The sequence below is a fragment of the Coturnix japonica genome, chromosome Z (genome assembly GCF_054131305.1).
Source record: "Coturnix japonica strain WE chromosome Z, WE-NBRP24, whole genome shotgun sequence".
In the NCBI taxonomy this organism is placed as follows: Eukaryota; Metazoa; Chordata; class Aves; order Galliformes; family Phasianidae; genus Coturnix; species Coturnix japonica.
The window spans coordinates 15,477,851-15,490,342 of NC_140702.1; the positions used below are offsets into that span (position 1 = coordinate 15,477,851).

The following is a 12,492-nucleotide window of genomic DNA, read 5'->3' on the forward strand; positions in this document are numbered from 1 at the left end:
TTAACACTTTAACTCCCAGTGCACTACATGATGTTATAATGTGGAATACCAGTAACCAAAAATCATAAAATCATGACAATTAACTTTTGGAAAATACCTTGTAATTGAACATTTTGGCTTACATGATCTCAGTCAGTGTAGAAGCTGTGTTGTTCTAGGTACATTAACTGAGGAATTTCACTATTGCCAAATGACTTTTCACTGTAATGCAGAGTGAGGATAAGTTTTAACAAACAGCTACAAATAAAATCAGCTGCTGTTCTTAACCCAGTATACAGTTTACATTAGCACTGTATTAAATAAATAACATTGAATAGGTGTGCTTTCCTTGTGTGGTTTTGCTCTTGTATTTTTTACTTTCTTTGCCATGTCTTGTACTGTGCTTATTCCTCTCTTAGTAGAGACAAAATTTTTGACAACTGCACTCTATCTAAAGCTGACAGCTTGCCCGATTTCTTGCTGTGGTGCATATGCCTTCAGCGTGACTGGGCTTTGGCTCCTATCTGCAGAGGTGTAGGCACAGTGATGTTTCCTCTCAGCTTACAGAACAGGTCATCTGATTTGGGAAACTGAGCAGTACATTGGAAATCTAGCAGTTGATCTAGCTTATAAGTAAACTGACTGCTCATAACTAAATTAAATGCTTCATCTGCCTTGCTGAGTGAAATTATTTCTTTTGAAAAACTCTACCCCGTGACAATTTAAATGACTTTTCCAGGAATTATGGCTTCTTTGCCTAAAAATATCTAATTATGTTCATTCATATATTTCTTTCTAGACCTAATGATTTCATTATTCTTTTGTCAAATGACATGTTATTTTATGTTCATTACTGTCACTCTGATGGTTTCCTAATGACTTAAGGGAAATATCCTTGCTATGATATCAGTTAAATCAAAACACCTCCTTCCAAATAAATGCTGAAGTGCTGTTCAGCATCCTTGTCAAAACAATTCAAAATCAGCATTATTGATTGCAGGGGGCTTGGTTTGTGGGTGGAGGAGTTCTGGCTCTGATGAACACCAGTGGTGTGCCCGAGGGTGGGTTTGGCTGTCCTGGGGAAGGTAGAAATCACTTCTGTTAATTTACCAAATGGTATCAGTTTTGGTTCAGTTCTCCATTACAGTTTGAAATGAATCTTTTATACTCTTTGTATGTTCCAGGAATTATGGAGGAATTATGGTTTATTCTTCGGCATAAAGACTTTTTTTAAAAATTATTTTTATTTTTATTTTTAATATGAAATGTCTGCTGCTGTCTTTTGTGTTTTTGCAATGCATTGTATCAGCGTGGTGGTATTCTTTCTTGTTTATTTTTTCTGTAACATAACCTCTGTCCTCTTTGAGAACAGTAGTTACCTGCCATGGTCTCTGGCCCTGTGGAAATCTTTGGTCCTCCCTTGACTGTAATTACTTCTTGTGCAAATCCTGTTATCTCCCTCCATGCTGCTTGTCCACCTTGCCTGGACCAAGAAAATCCAAAATGTTGCATTAGTAAGTACTTGTTACTGTGCTTTCCTGAAGAACTGGCTCCTCTTGTGCTACTAGCCAGGGGCATTATCGCTCTGGCAAGAAATGCACAGCTGTCAGAGTGGAGGAAGGGCTTTACTGCATCCTTGCCTATGGTACAGAAGGGCAGCAGAGCTTAAGTGTGCCATTTCTCTGTTGCAGCAGTGTGGGCCATGTGTGGCTCCTTGTGTTGGAAAGGCTGTTTACAGACCTCATTTGAGGAGAGCTGTTCAGCAGCAGGTGGGTGTCACGCTCTGGTTAGGTGGCACTGAAAGGAGCGACATCCCTAGTGCCAAGGCCTGTAAAGATGAACTGATCCATAAAGACAAACTTGAGGGAGCAAAGACTAGATTTTTAGAGAAAAGGCCATAGTGCTGGGAAGGAAGTAGGGAGGAGATGAAACTAGATTTTTATTTATTATTATTTTTTTCCCCTTCAGGTTACTTCATTTGTCTACAGATCCATGTAATTAGTAAAATGCATTTCAAGTGCATTTTTTTGTAGTAAGACACTTAAATTTGTTTGCAAGGCAGCCATGTGTAATGATACTACTTCAGACAGGCTGAGACATCCTAATTTAGTTTAGAAAGGGACACTGACCACTGACCTGTAGTCTGGCTCTAGTAAAAAAGGAGGATGAGGTTTGGTCCTTGAAGAAAACAGCTTTTGGCAAAAAGGATTTGCAAATATTAAAATGAGAACAATAAAAGTCAGTGCTACACAGTTTTTTTCCATAAGAACAGGTTTTTGAGGTTTTGTTATGGTAAAGCAGGTTTCTGGAACATTTGTAGGTGCCAGCTGGACACCTATATTAATGCTATCTAAAGATCAAAGTTTTAAGCTTGGAGCAAGGTACACGGCCAAAAACCACTGTAGTCAAAAGCCAGATGATGCCATAGTAAAATATCATCCCTCGTGGGTTTTGTACAAGTGGAAGTACTGTACAGTCTGACAGAACACCCCTGCTGAGTATAACACTGCCTGTGTTTGCCTCCTGACGGGTGAGGCACTGACCTGGAAAAGCTACAGGTAAACTTCAGCTGGGAAAGCAGCTGAGGAAATGGATTAACCCAAGAGGTCTCTCAGAGTAGGAATCTGACTTCTAAGGCTTTGCCATGTCACTCAGTTACTTCAGTCCAAGTGGTGGATCTGGGAGAAGCTCACAGACTGAGTTGAGTGTTGGTATGGAGTCCTGTGCAGGACAGGGAGCAGGTGTGAGTCCCAGGCCTGTGGGCTTCCAGACTTCCTGTAGCAGTAGTGACTTGTGGGAGCAGGACTGGTTAGAGGGGTGAGGTTGGGGTAATTCTTAGTGGGAAAAGGTGGGACTTACACATATCTGCTGCACAGAGGCACCCAAAAGTAGAGTGCTGCGAATGCCCTCAGTGTGTTTGACATGATGCTGACTGTAGGAGAACAAGAGAAGAGAGTGGGTAGATGTATTCAGAAGCAAATGAGATGAAATGACTCAGGCTTGAAAAGCATTATATGCCTGTCCTGAATTAAGGGCACTATAACAGTGTGTGGCATTGTCAGGAATGATGCAAAAGACTGAAATTAAGTAAAACTATAAGCCAAAAAATCTGCAGTGTTTTCTTTGAAAGGAGAGAGCCTGTTCAGAGAAAATTATGAAAACTGCTGTTGAAAGAAAAGAACCAGTGAGGATGATATGTCAGAGCGGGAGAGAGTAATGATAGATCCAGAAATCAATGATGAAGAGATTAAAGTCAAGGGTATAAGTTGTTCTAGAAGATGTCTTCTATTGTAAACCCATTGAATGGGAAAAAGTTGCAAACCAATTTGAGTACATAGATTTTAAGATAATGTTGTAAAGTAGGCTGCGGAGGGTCAGGTGCTCTTAGCACTGGTGTCAAGCACTTCAACCTGCTAGGTGATTACAGTGAGACCATACTGGGGCACACATGCTTTTCTGAGTGCATATTAGAGCAATGTGGAAACACACAAGGCTCTGCAGGTGTGGGCTTTGTCTTGCAGATTGGGAGAAAGGAGATAAAAACAGGGTGCCCACTGTGTACCTCACAGTGCTGATGTGATGATAGGTCTAGCAGACAATTGCTTTGAGATTATCAGATTTGGTTGTGAATTGTGACTTTTGTCACTTGGATATGGAAGAATATTTTCACTTTGAAAGACTGGAAAGTGCTCTTGACCTGCGCCAGTGGTTTTGTGTTGTACCTAGTGGTGCTATAGGAAAAGAAGGTCTGTCTGCAGGGGTGGTAAAGACATGATACCAGGGTTATCCCAAGGGAAGTAGGAAGAATGTGTGATGGTGGAGCTGTGCTTCTTGCTTGCAACCACTTGTTTGGCAGGCACTGTAAGAGCTCACTGTATGTTGTTAAATGGATGTAAGTGGTATTAAGAGTCTTTCCTGATATTCCTGTCCTAAAAGATAATAACAATGCTGGCACTAGTAACAATTATTTTTTTAAGAAGTTGGGATTTTTTTGTTTTTGTTTTTTTTTGTTTTGTTTTTTTGCTTTTGGCAACAGAACCAAGACAACTGATGTGTTCAGGGGTGGTGCAATGACGCCTGCAATGTGTCTGTGCTATGATACTTGAAAGCAGTAGATCCCCTATCCAGTCATTCACTGCACAGCTCATCTGAATAATCTGCCAGGGAGAGAAGATTCTGGGGTTAATTAAATTTGTGTCTCCGAGTTGTGTGCAAACATAGATGAAATCATTTTGTTTATGTAAATGGAGACAGAGCAAATTTCCTGTAGCTGCCCTCAATTAAGAATGATCATCTCAGCCACTCTTGTCTTTTCAGCATGGGTCTAGAAGATAGAGACTTCTGCACCTCCGTTAGCCTAAAGAGATGTATTTGACATTGATACTAAGAATTCCTGTGTACATCTGTTAAAGTAGCACAAATTTTATAATTTAAACAATCAATTATGTCGTGTCCAGAATGGTAATAGCTCTTCTGTAGTGGCTTCTAATCTTTTTTTTTTTCTTTTTTTTTTTTTTTTTGTCCATGTTCTACCTTTCACAAAGGCTGTTAATCATTGCATTCACTAAACACTAAACAAAAACTTTATTTCCTTTAACCATGAAAAATGAGGTTGATGACACAGGTAGTAAAGTGATGTTAGAAAACAGAGAGCAGAAGCTGATAGGAAAACTTAAGTATTCACCTCCTACACAAGCTGCATCTTAGCTTTTTTTTTTTTTTTTTTTTTTTTTTTTTGCTTCAGTGTTTGCAGTCTCCCAGTGCTGTCTACTGGAAGAAGAAAGAGATGGGTTATACTTATAGCAGCACAGGGATACTAGGAATTATAGACATGGATAGTTGTTAGCTACTATGAGGAATATTAAACGTATTCCAGCCAAAGATAAATGTATTTGGTTGTGTGAGGTGGGCACCTGTAAGAGCTAAAGATGGTGCTCTGTCTTCATGTTCTGGTATGTATTCTGGAAAGAATACAGGAACTCATACCAGTTTGTTAACATGCTTCAAAGTGGGACAAGGGCACAGGGGGTAGATGCATGGCTCATTTCACTAGAATGGTGCCGAAACTAGGGAGAAAGGTTGTTTTGAATGGTGTTCATATACAGCTGCTTTCAAAGTGACCTTGTTTCTGTGTCTAGACACAACCTGAGCACTTTTTTTAGTTAAGGTGTGTCTACATACAGCTTCTCTTCAGGGCTTTCTCATTTTCTTTCACTGCTCTATCTGGTATTTTGCTACTAAGGATAAAGTAGGTCTAATGAAGAAGGGCAGCAAGGACTTCTCTTTTTCTAGGGGAAAAGCACAGATTAGCTATTAATAACAAACTGTACCAAGCCAAGTGTTTGCAGTTCATAAAGACTCTTCTTCATTGTTGGGAAATACAGCAAATTTCAAAGTACTGCAAGTCACCTACTGTAGAATCACATAATGGCTTGGGTTGGAAGGAACCCTAAAACCATTCAGTTCCAGTGCCTTGCTGTGGGCAGTGTTGCTGCCCACTAGATTAACTGGGGTGCCCTTTATGTGTGGAAAGCTGAAAACAAATATAAAGCAACTCTTCTGAAACAAAAGCACTGACATCTGGCTTGTGGTGCTGCTTCCTGCTACAAATTAAAATTTGTTTTCTATTATAGATTTATGCATTTGCAATGTGTGCTTCACAGTAAAGATCCTTGAACTTCTTCAGAAAGTATAGCTCAAATAGGCAAAACAAACTTTTGGCCACTCTGCTTTTTTCAAGCTGAATGTAGTATCTGAATTCTGAGTAAGCAAAAAATACTTGAATTGTCTGCTGAATTTCTCAGAAATGTATTATACAAATTTATAGTGTAAAAGCAGGACAGTTTGTTTAAAAAAAAAAAAAAAAAAGGAGCCTTATTTCTAGAATTTGATGAGTCAGACTACTTCAGTCATGCAAGATGCAGAAATGGGAAATGTGTCAACAGTAGTAAAACTGGATTTTATGCATTTGGGGTCATTTTTGCAAATATAGAGGTTATCAGCAAGTTAATAGAGTAATTGCAAAAGCATCAATAACCTCAAAAGAACTGGAAAACAGATCAAAAGAGACAACTCTCAAGTGCAGCTCAGAACATCTTGCTAAGGTTCAGGCTGCTGAACTTGTTGCTGAATACTGGAGATATTCAGGGAATGACTGGATGTTGTGTTGAGGGACATGGTTTAGTGGGAGCTGTGGGTAATAGGTGAACAGTTGGACTGGATGATCTTTTCGAACGTTGGTGATTCAATGATTCTATGATTCTATGCTGCTTCCTATTACATTGGTTGATTCCCATGTTTTTACTCAAAAATGAGTTACCTTTCACAACTGCTTTTGAATGATGCTATGTTTCTGTTTTCAAACTTGCTCTCCAGTTTTTCATCACAACTTTGAATTTTAGTTCCATCTTCACTTATTTTGTCCCTGGCTGTTTTGTATCACCTACAAATTCAATACTTCATTCAGTTCCCTAAATGTCTGGGCTTCCATTTTTGAACTGGAAAGTGCTATGGAAAATCATCTTATCTGATTTAATTTCATTTAATATAAATTAAATTGCTCTTCCCTCAGAACTTTTCTAATGTTTATTAAACTGAAACATGGCAGACTTTCTTCATTGCTTTCCCTTTTTTAAGGGACAAAGCTGTTGACCTGTAGATACTCTGAAAGGTTTCTTTTCAAAGGCTATTTCAGCATCTGCTGAGTCCCTCAATTTGCTGGTTTAGCTATCCTTTGAAGAAATGCCATGGCAAGCTGAATTAGCAACCACTGTTACCCACTGACTATTGTCATTTTGAGTTCTTTAAAAGAGATTCCTAACTGGTAAGAACTTTACAGAAAAAAATAAAATAAAAATCATAAAAATAAGAATCTTGTATCTGCTTTGTTATGAATTAAATATTATTTTGGAATTTAAGATAAAAAATATATTTTTTTTATTCTCAGATTGGTTATTCTGCCTTTTTTGAAGTCTTCAAGCATAGAAATTCCTCAAATTCTTGCTTCCTCTTCCTACAAATTAGTGAGTGCCTGATGAATGATTAATTGGTTCTTGCAAGGTTTCTGAAAAATATATCATGGAAATAGAGGAGGAAAGTAAATTTCTAGATGATCTGCTTGCTTATGAGAAGAGACTTGCCACATCAGTGGCAGCAGTTGATTTCCTTATCATCACAGAATCATAGAATAGTTTGAGTTGGAAGGGACCTTTTAGATCATCTAGTTCCAGCCCCCCCTCTGCTTTGTAGTCAGGCATACCTCCTAGACTAGACTGCTCAAAGTCCCATCCAGCCTAGCCTTCAGTGCTTCCAGGGAGGGGACACTGACAGCCTCACTGGGAAACCTGTTCCAGTGTCTTATCACTCTAATATCTTCTTCCTAATATTGAGCCTAACTCTATCCTTTTCCAGTTTAAAACCATTTTTTCTTGTCTTGTTGCTACCCGCCCTTATATAATGTTTATCCTCAGCTTTCCTGTAGGCCCTTTCAGGTACTGGAAGGCCACAATGAGGTCTCCTTGGAGCCTCTTCTTCTGAAGGCTGAAAAGCCCCAGCTCTCAGCCTGTCCTCAGAGGGGAGGTTCTCTAGCCCTCTGATCATCTCTGAGACCCTCCTCTAGACCTGCTCCAACAACATCACATTGTCAACACCCCCAAATCTATTCTCCTCAGAATGGCTGCTGTCAAGCTGTACTCCACCTAGCCTGTATCTGCACTTGAGATTGTCCTGGCTCAGATGCAGGACTTTGCACTTGGCCTTGTTGAACTTCATGAGGCTACCATAAGCCCACCTCTCAAGCCTGTCCAGATCCCTCTGGATAGCATCTCTTCACTCGAACTTGTCAACTGCACCACTCATCTTGGTGTCCTCTGCAAACTTGTTCATCACTGGAGCACTGGTCTTCTCTGGGACATTGAGACATTGATCACAGCTCTCTGTATTTAACCGTCCAGCCAAGTCCTTATCCAGCAAGCAGTCCATCTATCAATTCCCCCCCTCCCCCCACCCCCTTTTTTTTTTTCCTCCCATTTTGGTTATCAGGATGACATGTGGGTCAGTATCAAATGCTTTGCACAAGTCCAGGCAGGTGGTGTCTGTTGCTCTTTTTTATCTGCTGACTCTGTGACTCCATCATAAAGGACCGTCAGGTTTGTCAGGCATGACTTGCCCTCAGTGAAGCCATGTTGGTTACCGCCAATCACCTCATCTTTATTTTCCATGTGCCTTGTCCTTTGGTGACCCTGCTAAGCAGGGGGGTTGGAACTACATGATCCTTGAGGTCCCTTCCAACCTGGGTCATTCTGTGATTCTGTGAGGATCTGCTCTGTGATCTTACCAAGCATAGTGGTGAAACTGACTGGCCTGTACTTCCCTGGATCTTCTTTATTTCCCAGATTGAAAATGCAGGTTATGTTTTCCCTTTTCCAGTCAGTGGGATCTTCACCCGACTACCATGACCTTTCAAATATGATGGATAGTGGCTTGGCAACTTCATCTGCCAGTTCCATCAGAACCCAGGGATGGATCTCATCAGGTCTCATGGACTTGTGCACCATCATGTTCTTTAGATGATCTTGAACTATATCTTCTTTTGAAGCAGGCAGATCTACCTTCTCCCAAGTTCTTACCTTTCTGCAATGTGAGTGGTGTGACTAGAGCCATTGCCAGTGAAGACTGAGGCCAGGAAGTCACTGAGCATCTCGGTCTACTCTGGATCTCTCGCGACCAAGTCATTGGTTTCCTTCCAGAGAGGGCCCATGTTCTCTCTGACCTTCTTTTATCACTGATTTAAAAAAACAAAAACAAACAAAAAAATGACTGTAGCATTTCTTCTCCTTTATGTCCATGGCTAAATTCAGTTCTGTCTAGGTTTTAGCTTTTCTAACATGATCCCTGGCTGCTGAGACAGCTTCATTGTAGTTCTCCCAGGTAACCTGTTTATGCTTTTGCTCCCTATAGGATTTCTTTTTGAGTTTAAGTTCATCCAGGAGCTCCTTGTTGATCCAAAGAGGTCTCCTGGCATTCTTGCTTGCCTTCCTTTTTTCTTGGGGATGCACTGCTTCTGGGCTTGGAGGAAATGGTCCTTGAATACCAACCAACTTTCTTGGGCCCCTGTACCCTCCAGAGTTTTTCTCCGATGTCACTCTGCTAAGCAGTTCCCTGAAATGTTCAAAGTCTGCTGTCTTGAAGTCTAGAGTTGCAAGCTTGCTGTGTACCCTCTTTGTCACCCTGAGGATTTTGAACTCCACCATTTTGTGGTCACTACAGCCAAGGAAGCCCTTGGGCTTCCTGTTACTCACCAGTTCCTCCCTGTAGGACAAGGTCAACCATAGCACCTTTTCTCATGGGTTTTTGTACTACTTGGAAGAGGAAGTTATCTTCAACATGTTCCAGGAACCACTTCGATTTCTGGTGCACTGCTTTATTGTCCCTCCAACAGATATCAGGTTTGTTGAAATCCCCCATGAGAGCCATGTTTTGTGAATGTGAAGCTGCTCCTATCTGTTTATAGAGGGCGTCATCCACTTGATCTTCCTGACCAGGCATCCTATAGCAGTCTCCTACAATTGCCTTCCCTTTAACCTTAACCTGTAAGGAGCTAACCAAGGAACTCTCTGTCAGCTCTTTGTCTATCCCCAAGTGGAGTTCCGGAGTTCCATGGACTCCAGGCGGTCACTGATGTAGAGGGCAACACCCCCTCACCTCCTCCCCTATCTCTTTCCTAAATAGTTTATTCTCATCTATTCCTACATCCCAGTCATCCCACCACATCTCAGTGATGTCAGTGACATCATAGCCCTGTAGGCATGCTGTGCTCCACACATTGCTTTACAGGGCAATGCTTTACAGCGTTGGGCTCCCATTGAGGCTGATTTACCAATTAGAGTTCCTTTATCCTGAACTTTAGGTGCTGTCTTACTGGCCTGTGATCCCACTGTAAGCCCAGGACATCCATTACCATTGTCAGCCTCAAAGTGCAGTGATTTGAGGATCCCTACTCCCTGTACCTCTAGTTTAAAGCCCTTCTGATTAAATTGGAAAGCTGTCATCAGTGAAACTCTTTCAAAAGTGGGTAGGAGGGAATGACAGGAAGCCTTAAGAGATTCAGAGTTTCAATTTCAGCAGACTCAAATGGTGATCTGCTTTGTATACTTCTATCTGAAGGGAGCTAAACTTATTTTTTCTTCATACCTTGTATGTTTTTCTCAACAACTAGAAGAAATGATACTTCACTGAAGGGAGTAGAACAGCAACAGACATCTTTTAAAATGTACTCTTCTGAACTTCTGGATGCAAATATTCTGATGTAGATATTGCCTCTTACAGTGATTGCATGCATATAGATTCTTTTAGCTGACAAACAGAAAATAAAGATTTGCCCCAACATTTTGAGAATGAAGTGCAGGCATATGCAGCTACAATTACCTACTTCTTTTTGATTGCATTTTGTGAGGTACAGCCTTTGACCAATTATATCAGATATTTTCCATTCTTGCAAAAACTACATCAGGCTAAAAATCCATCATATCTTCTACAATGAATTGAATCCCCAGACCACTACATATGGTGCTGTCAAATCCATGCATACACACCTGCTGTGAATCATAAAATCACTAAATTGAAACATTCAGTCAGTGATACTTTTATAGAATGTAGAATTTTAGTGTCATCTGTGTCACTATGATCTTTTTAGGTTGATGGTTACTCTGTAGCAATCTTCTTAGCTGTCACAAGGTAAAGCTGCACATACCATCCAACATAGTGCATCTGGTATCTTGTTTTATCCCTTACTTCAAATACCTACACTGCTCTTTTGAGAAGACTACTACTTTAGATCTTAAGTAAAAGAATACAGAGTTCAGATGCTGTGTCTTTCTCCATGTCCAGCCACGGCAACAGGCTGTTGCTAAGCTCTGTGAGTACTGATGATTAAAATATAGAATTGAAAGACTCCATTATCAGTACTTTGTGTGAATGATCTTGTCTTTTATTAAGACTGGACAATTTCACAAACAAAATGATAAGAGAAAGATTTATAAGACCACTGAATATTGTTTTTCAAAACTTTTTTTGTTTATAATTTGTATATAATATTCCATTAAAAAAATCAGAAAAAGTAAATTTCGGAACTGTTTATTCGACTTTATGCAAGCTAATTTTACCTTCAGAATAAGGTGTTTGAATGGCAGACTTTTGTGTGTGTGTCTGCCTGTGTGTGCTTAAGGGCTGCTTTTGTAAAACAGCACATTGAAAAATGTGCGTCTGCCAATAAACATTTTAGCAATTTCTTATATTTACATTTTTTAGCTCCAGTGCAATATGACACGTTCTTTACTAAATAATTAGCTCAGCCAAGGAAATCAAGTTTTGTTGATTCTGACAAAATATGCCAAAAACTATTTACATGCAAATAGTTGAATCTAGAGCTAAGCAAAGGGAAAAGGCTTTTACTATGTTCAAGTTGTTCTTGTTTGATAATTTAAGAAACCTTAGTCTTGGGTGTTGCTGTTTCTTCTTGTATCTGACTCAAGTACATGCCTCATTAGGACTGCATAAATCACAAAGCTGGGCTTTGCATGTTGCTTTGTTCTGTTGCATTAGCTGAGCTTCAGTCTGTTTAACTGTACTCAGGCACTTGCACATAAAGTTAAGCATGTGCATATTAATTCCACTAAATCAGAAGAGACCACTTCCTACTTGAAAATTGGATGCTGAGAGACTGTTGGTTTTCTGATACAAATACAATTGCTGCATATACCTGGTTCTCTTTTCAGAGTTAGATTTATGCCAGATCAGACTTTTTGGGGACATCACTGAAAACATAATAAAACTTTTGTAATTGAAACATTTTCTCTTTTAGAAGTAAATTCTAAGAAGTCTCTTATATTGTAGGTAATGACAAGCAAAGGAATTTAGATGGAAGTCCTTACATAAACATTTTCTTTTCCTTTTAGCTTATTAAAATTCCCAAAGTTGATCACCCAAATGAATCGCATACATTTAACTTCTACTTGTCAAATGTTGGCAAAGATAACCCTCAGGGAAGCTTTGACTGTGTCCAGCAAACTGCCTCAAGGTAAGTTTTACTTAACATTTTCTTTCATGGGAAATCTAAGCAGATTCTGTGGCTTTGAGCATGTAGCAAAAATCTTTAACAGATGCATGCTCTTAGTGATGAGCTGCAGTAAAAATAAACAAATAAATATAAATTTCTGGCAGTAGCATAAGTTTTTGTTCATTATAAATACTAGCATTTACATAGAGTTCTTTTGGTTTTGCTTTAAAAAGAAGAGGCTTTGAGTACTTTTTCACCTCTTAATGCTATTTTTAAAGCATTTGGAGTTCAGTATAATTCAAGCTAGACCAGGTCCATTCTCCAGCTGTATGTAAGTATAACTGGCAACGTGCTAGTGGGATAGCCGCAATGGATAGTTGTCTGACTTTAAGAACCACATAAATTGGTGACCTTACCCATTACTGCCTGACTGCTGCTCTTCAGAGCCCAAACACAGT

General features: G+C 39.7%; 1 protein-coding gene across 5 annotated transcripts in view; it reads left to right on the forward strand.

The window, feature by feature from the left end:
• Nucleotides 1–12,492, forward strand: part of ELL2 (elongation factor for RNA polymerase II 2) — a 48,465-nt gene that overhangs the window by 13,475 nt on the left and 22,498 nt on the right. For all 5 annotated transcript variants that reach the window (XM_015849706.3, XM_085528432.1, XM_085528434.1 and 2 more), the window contains exon 3: nucleotides 11,934–12,055. In XM_015849706.3, the coding sequence (XP_015705192.2) occupies nucleotides 11,934–12,055 (122 nt within the window). The remainder of the gene's footprint in view (nucleotides 1–11,933; nucleotides 12,056–12,492) is intronic.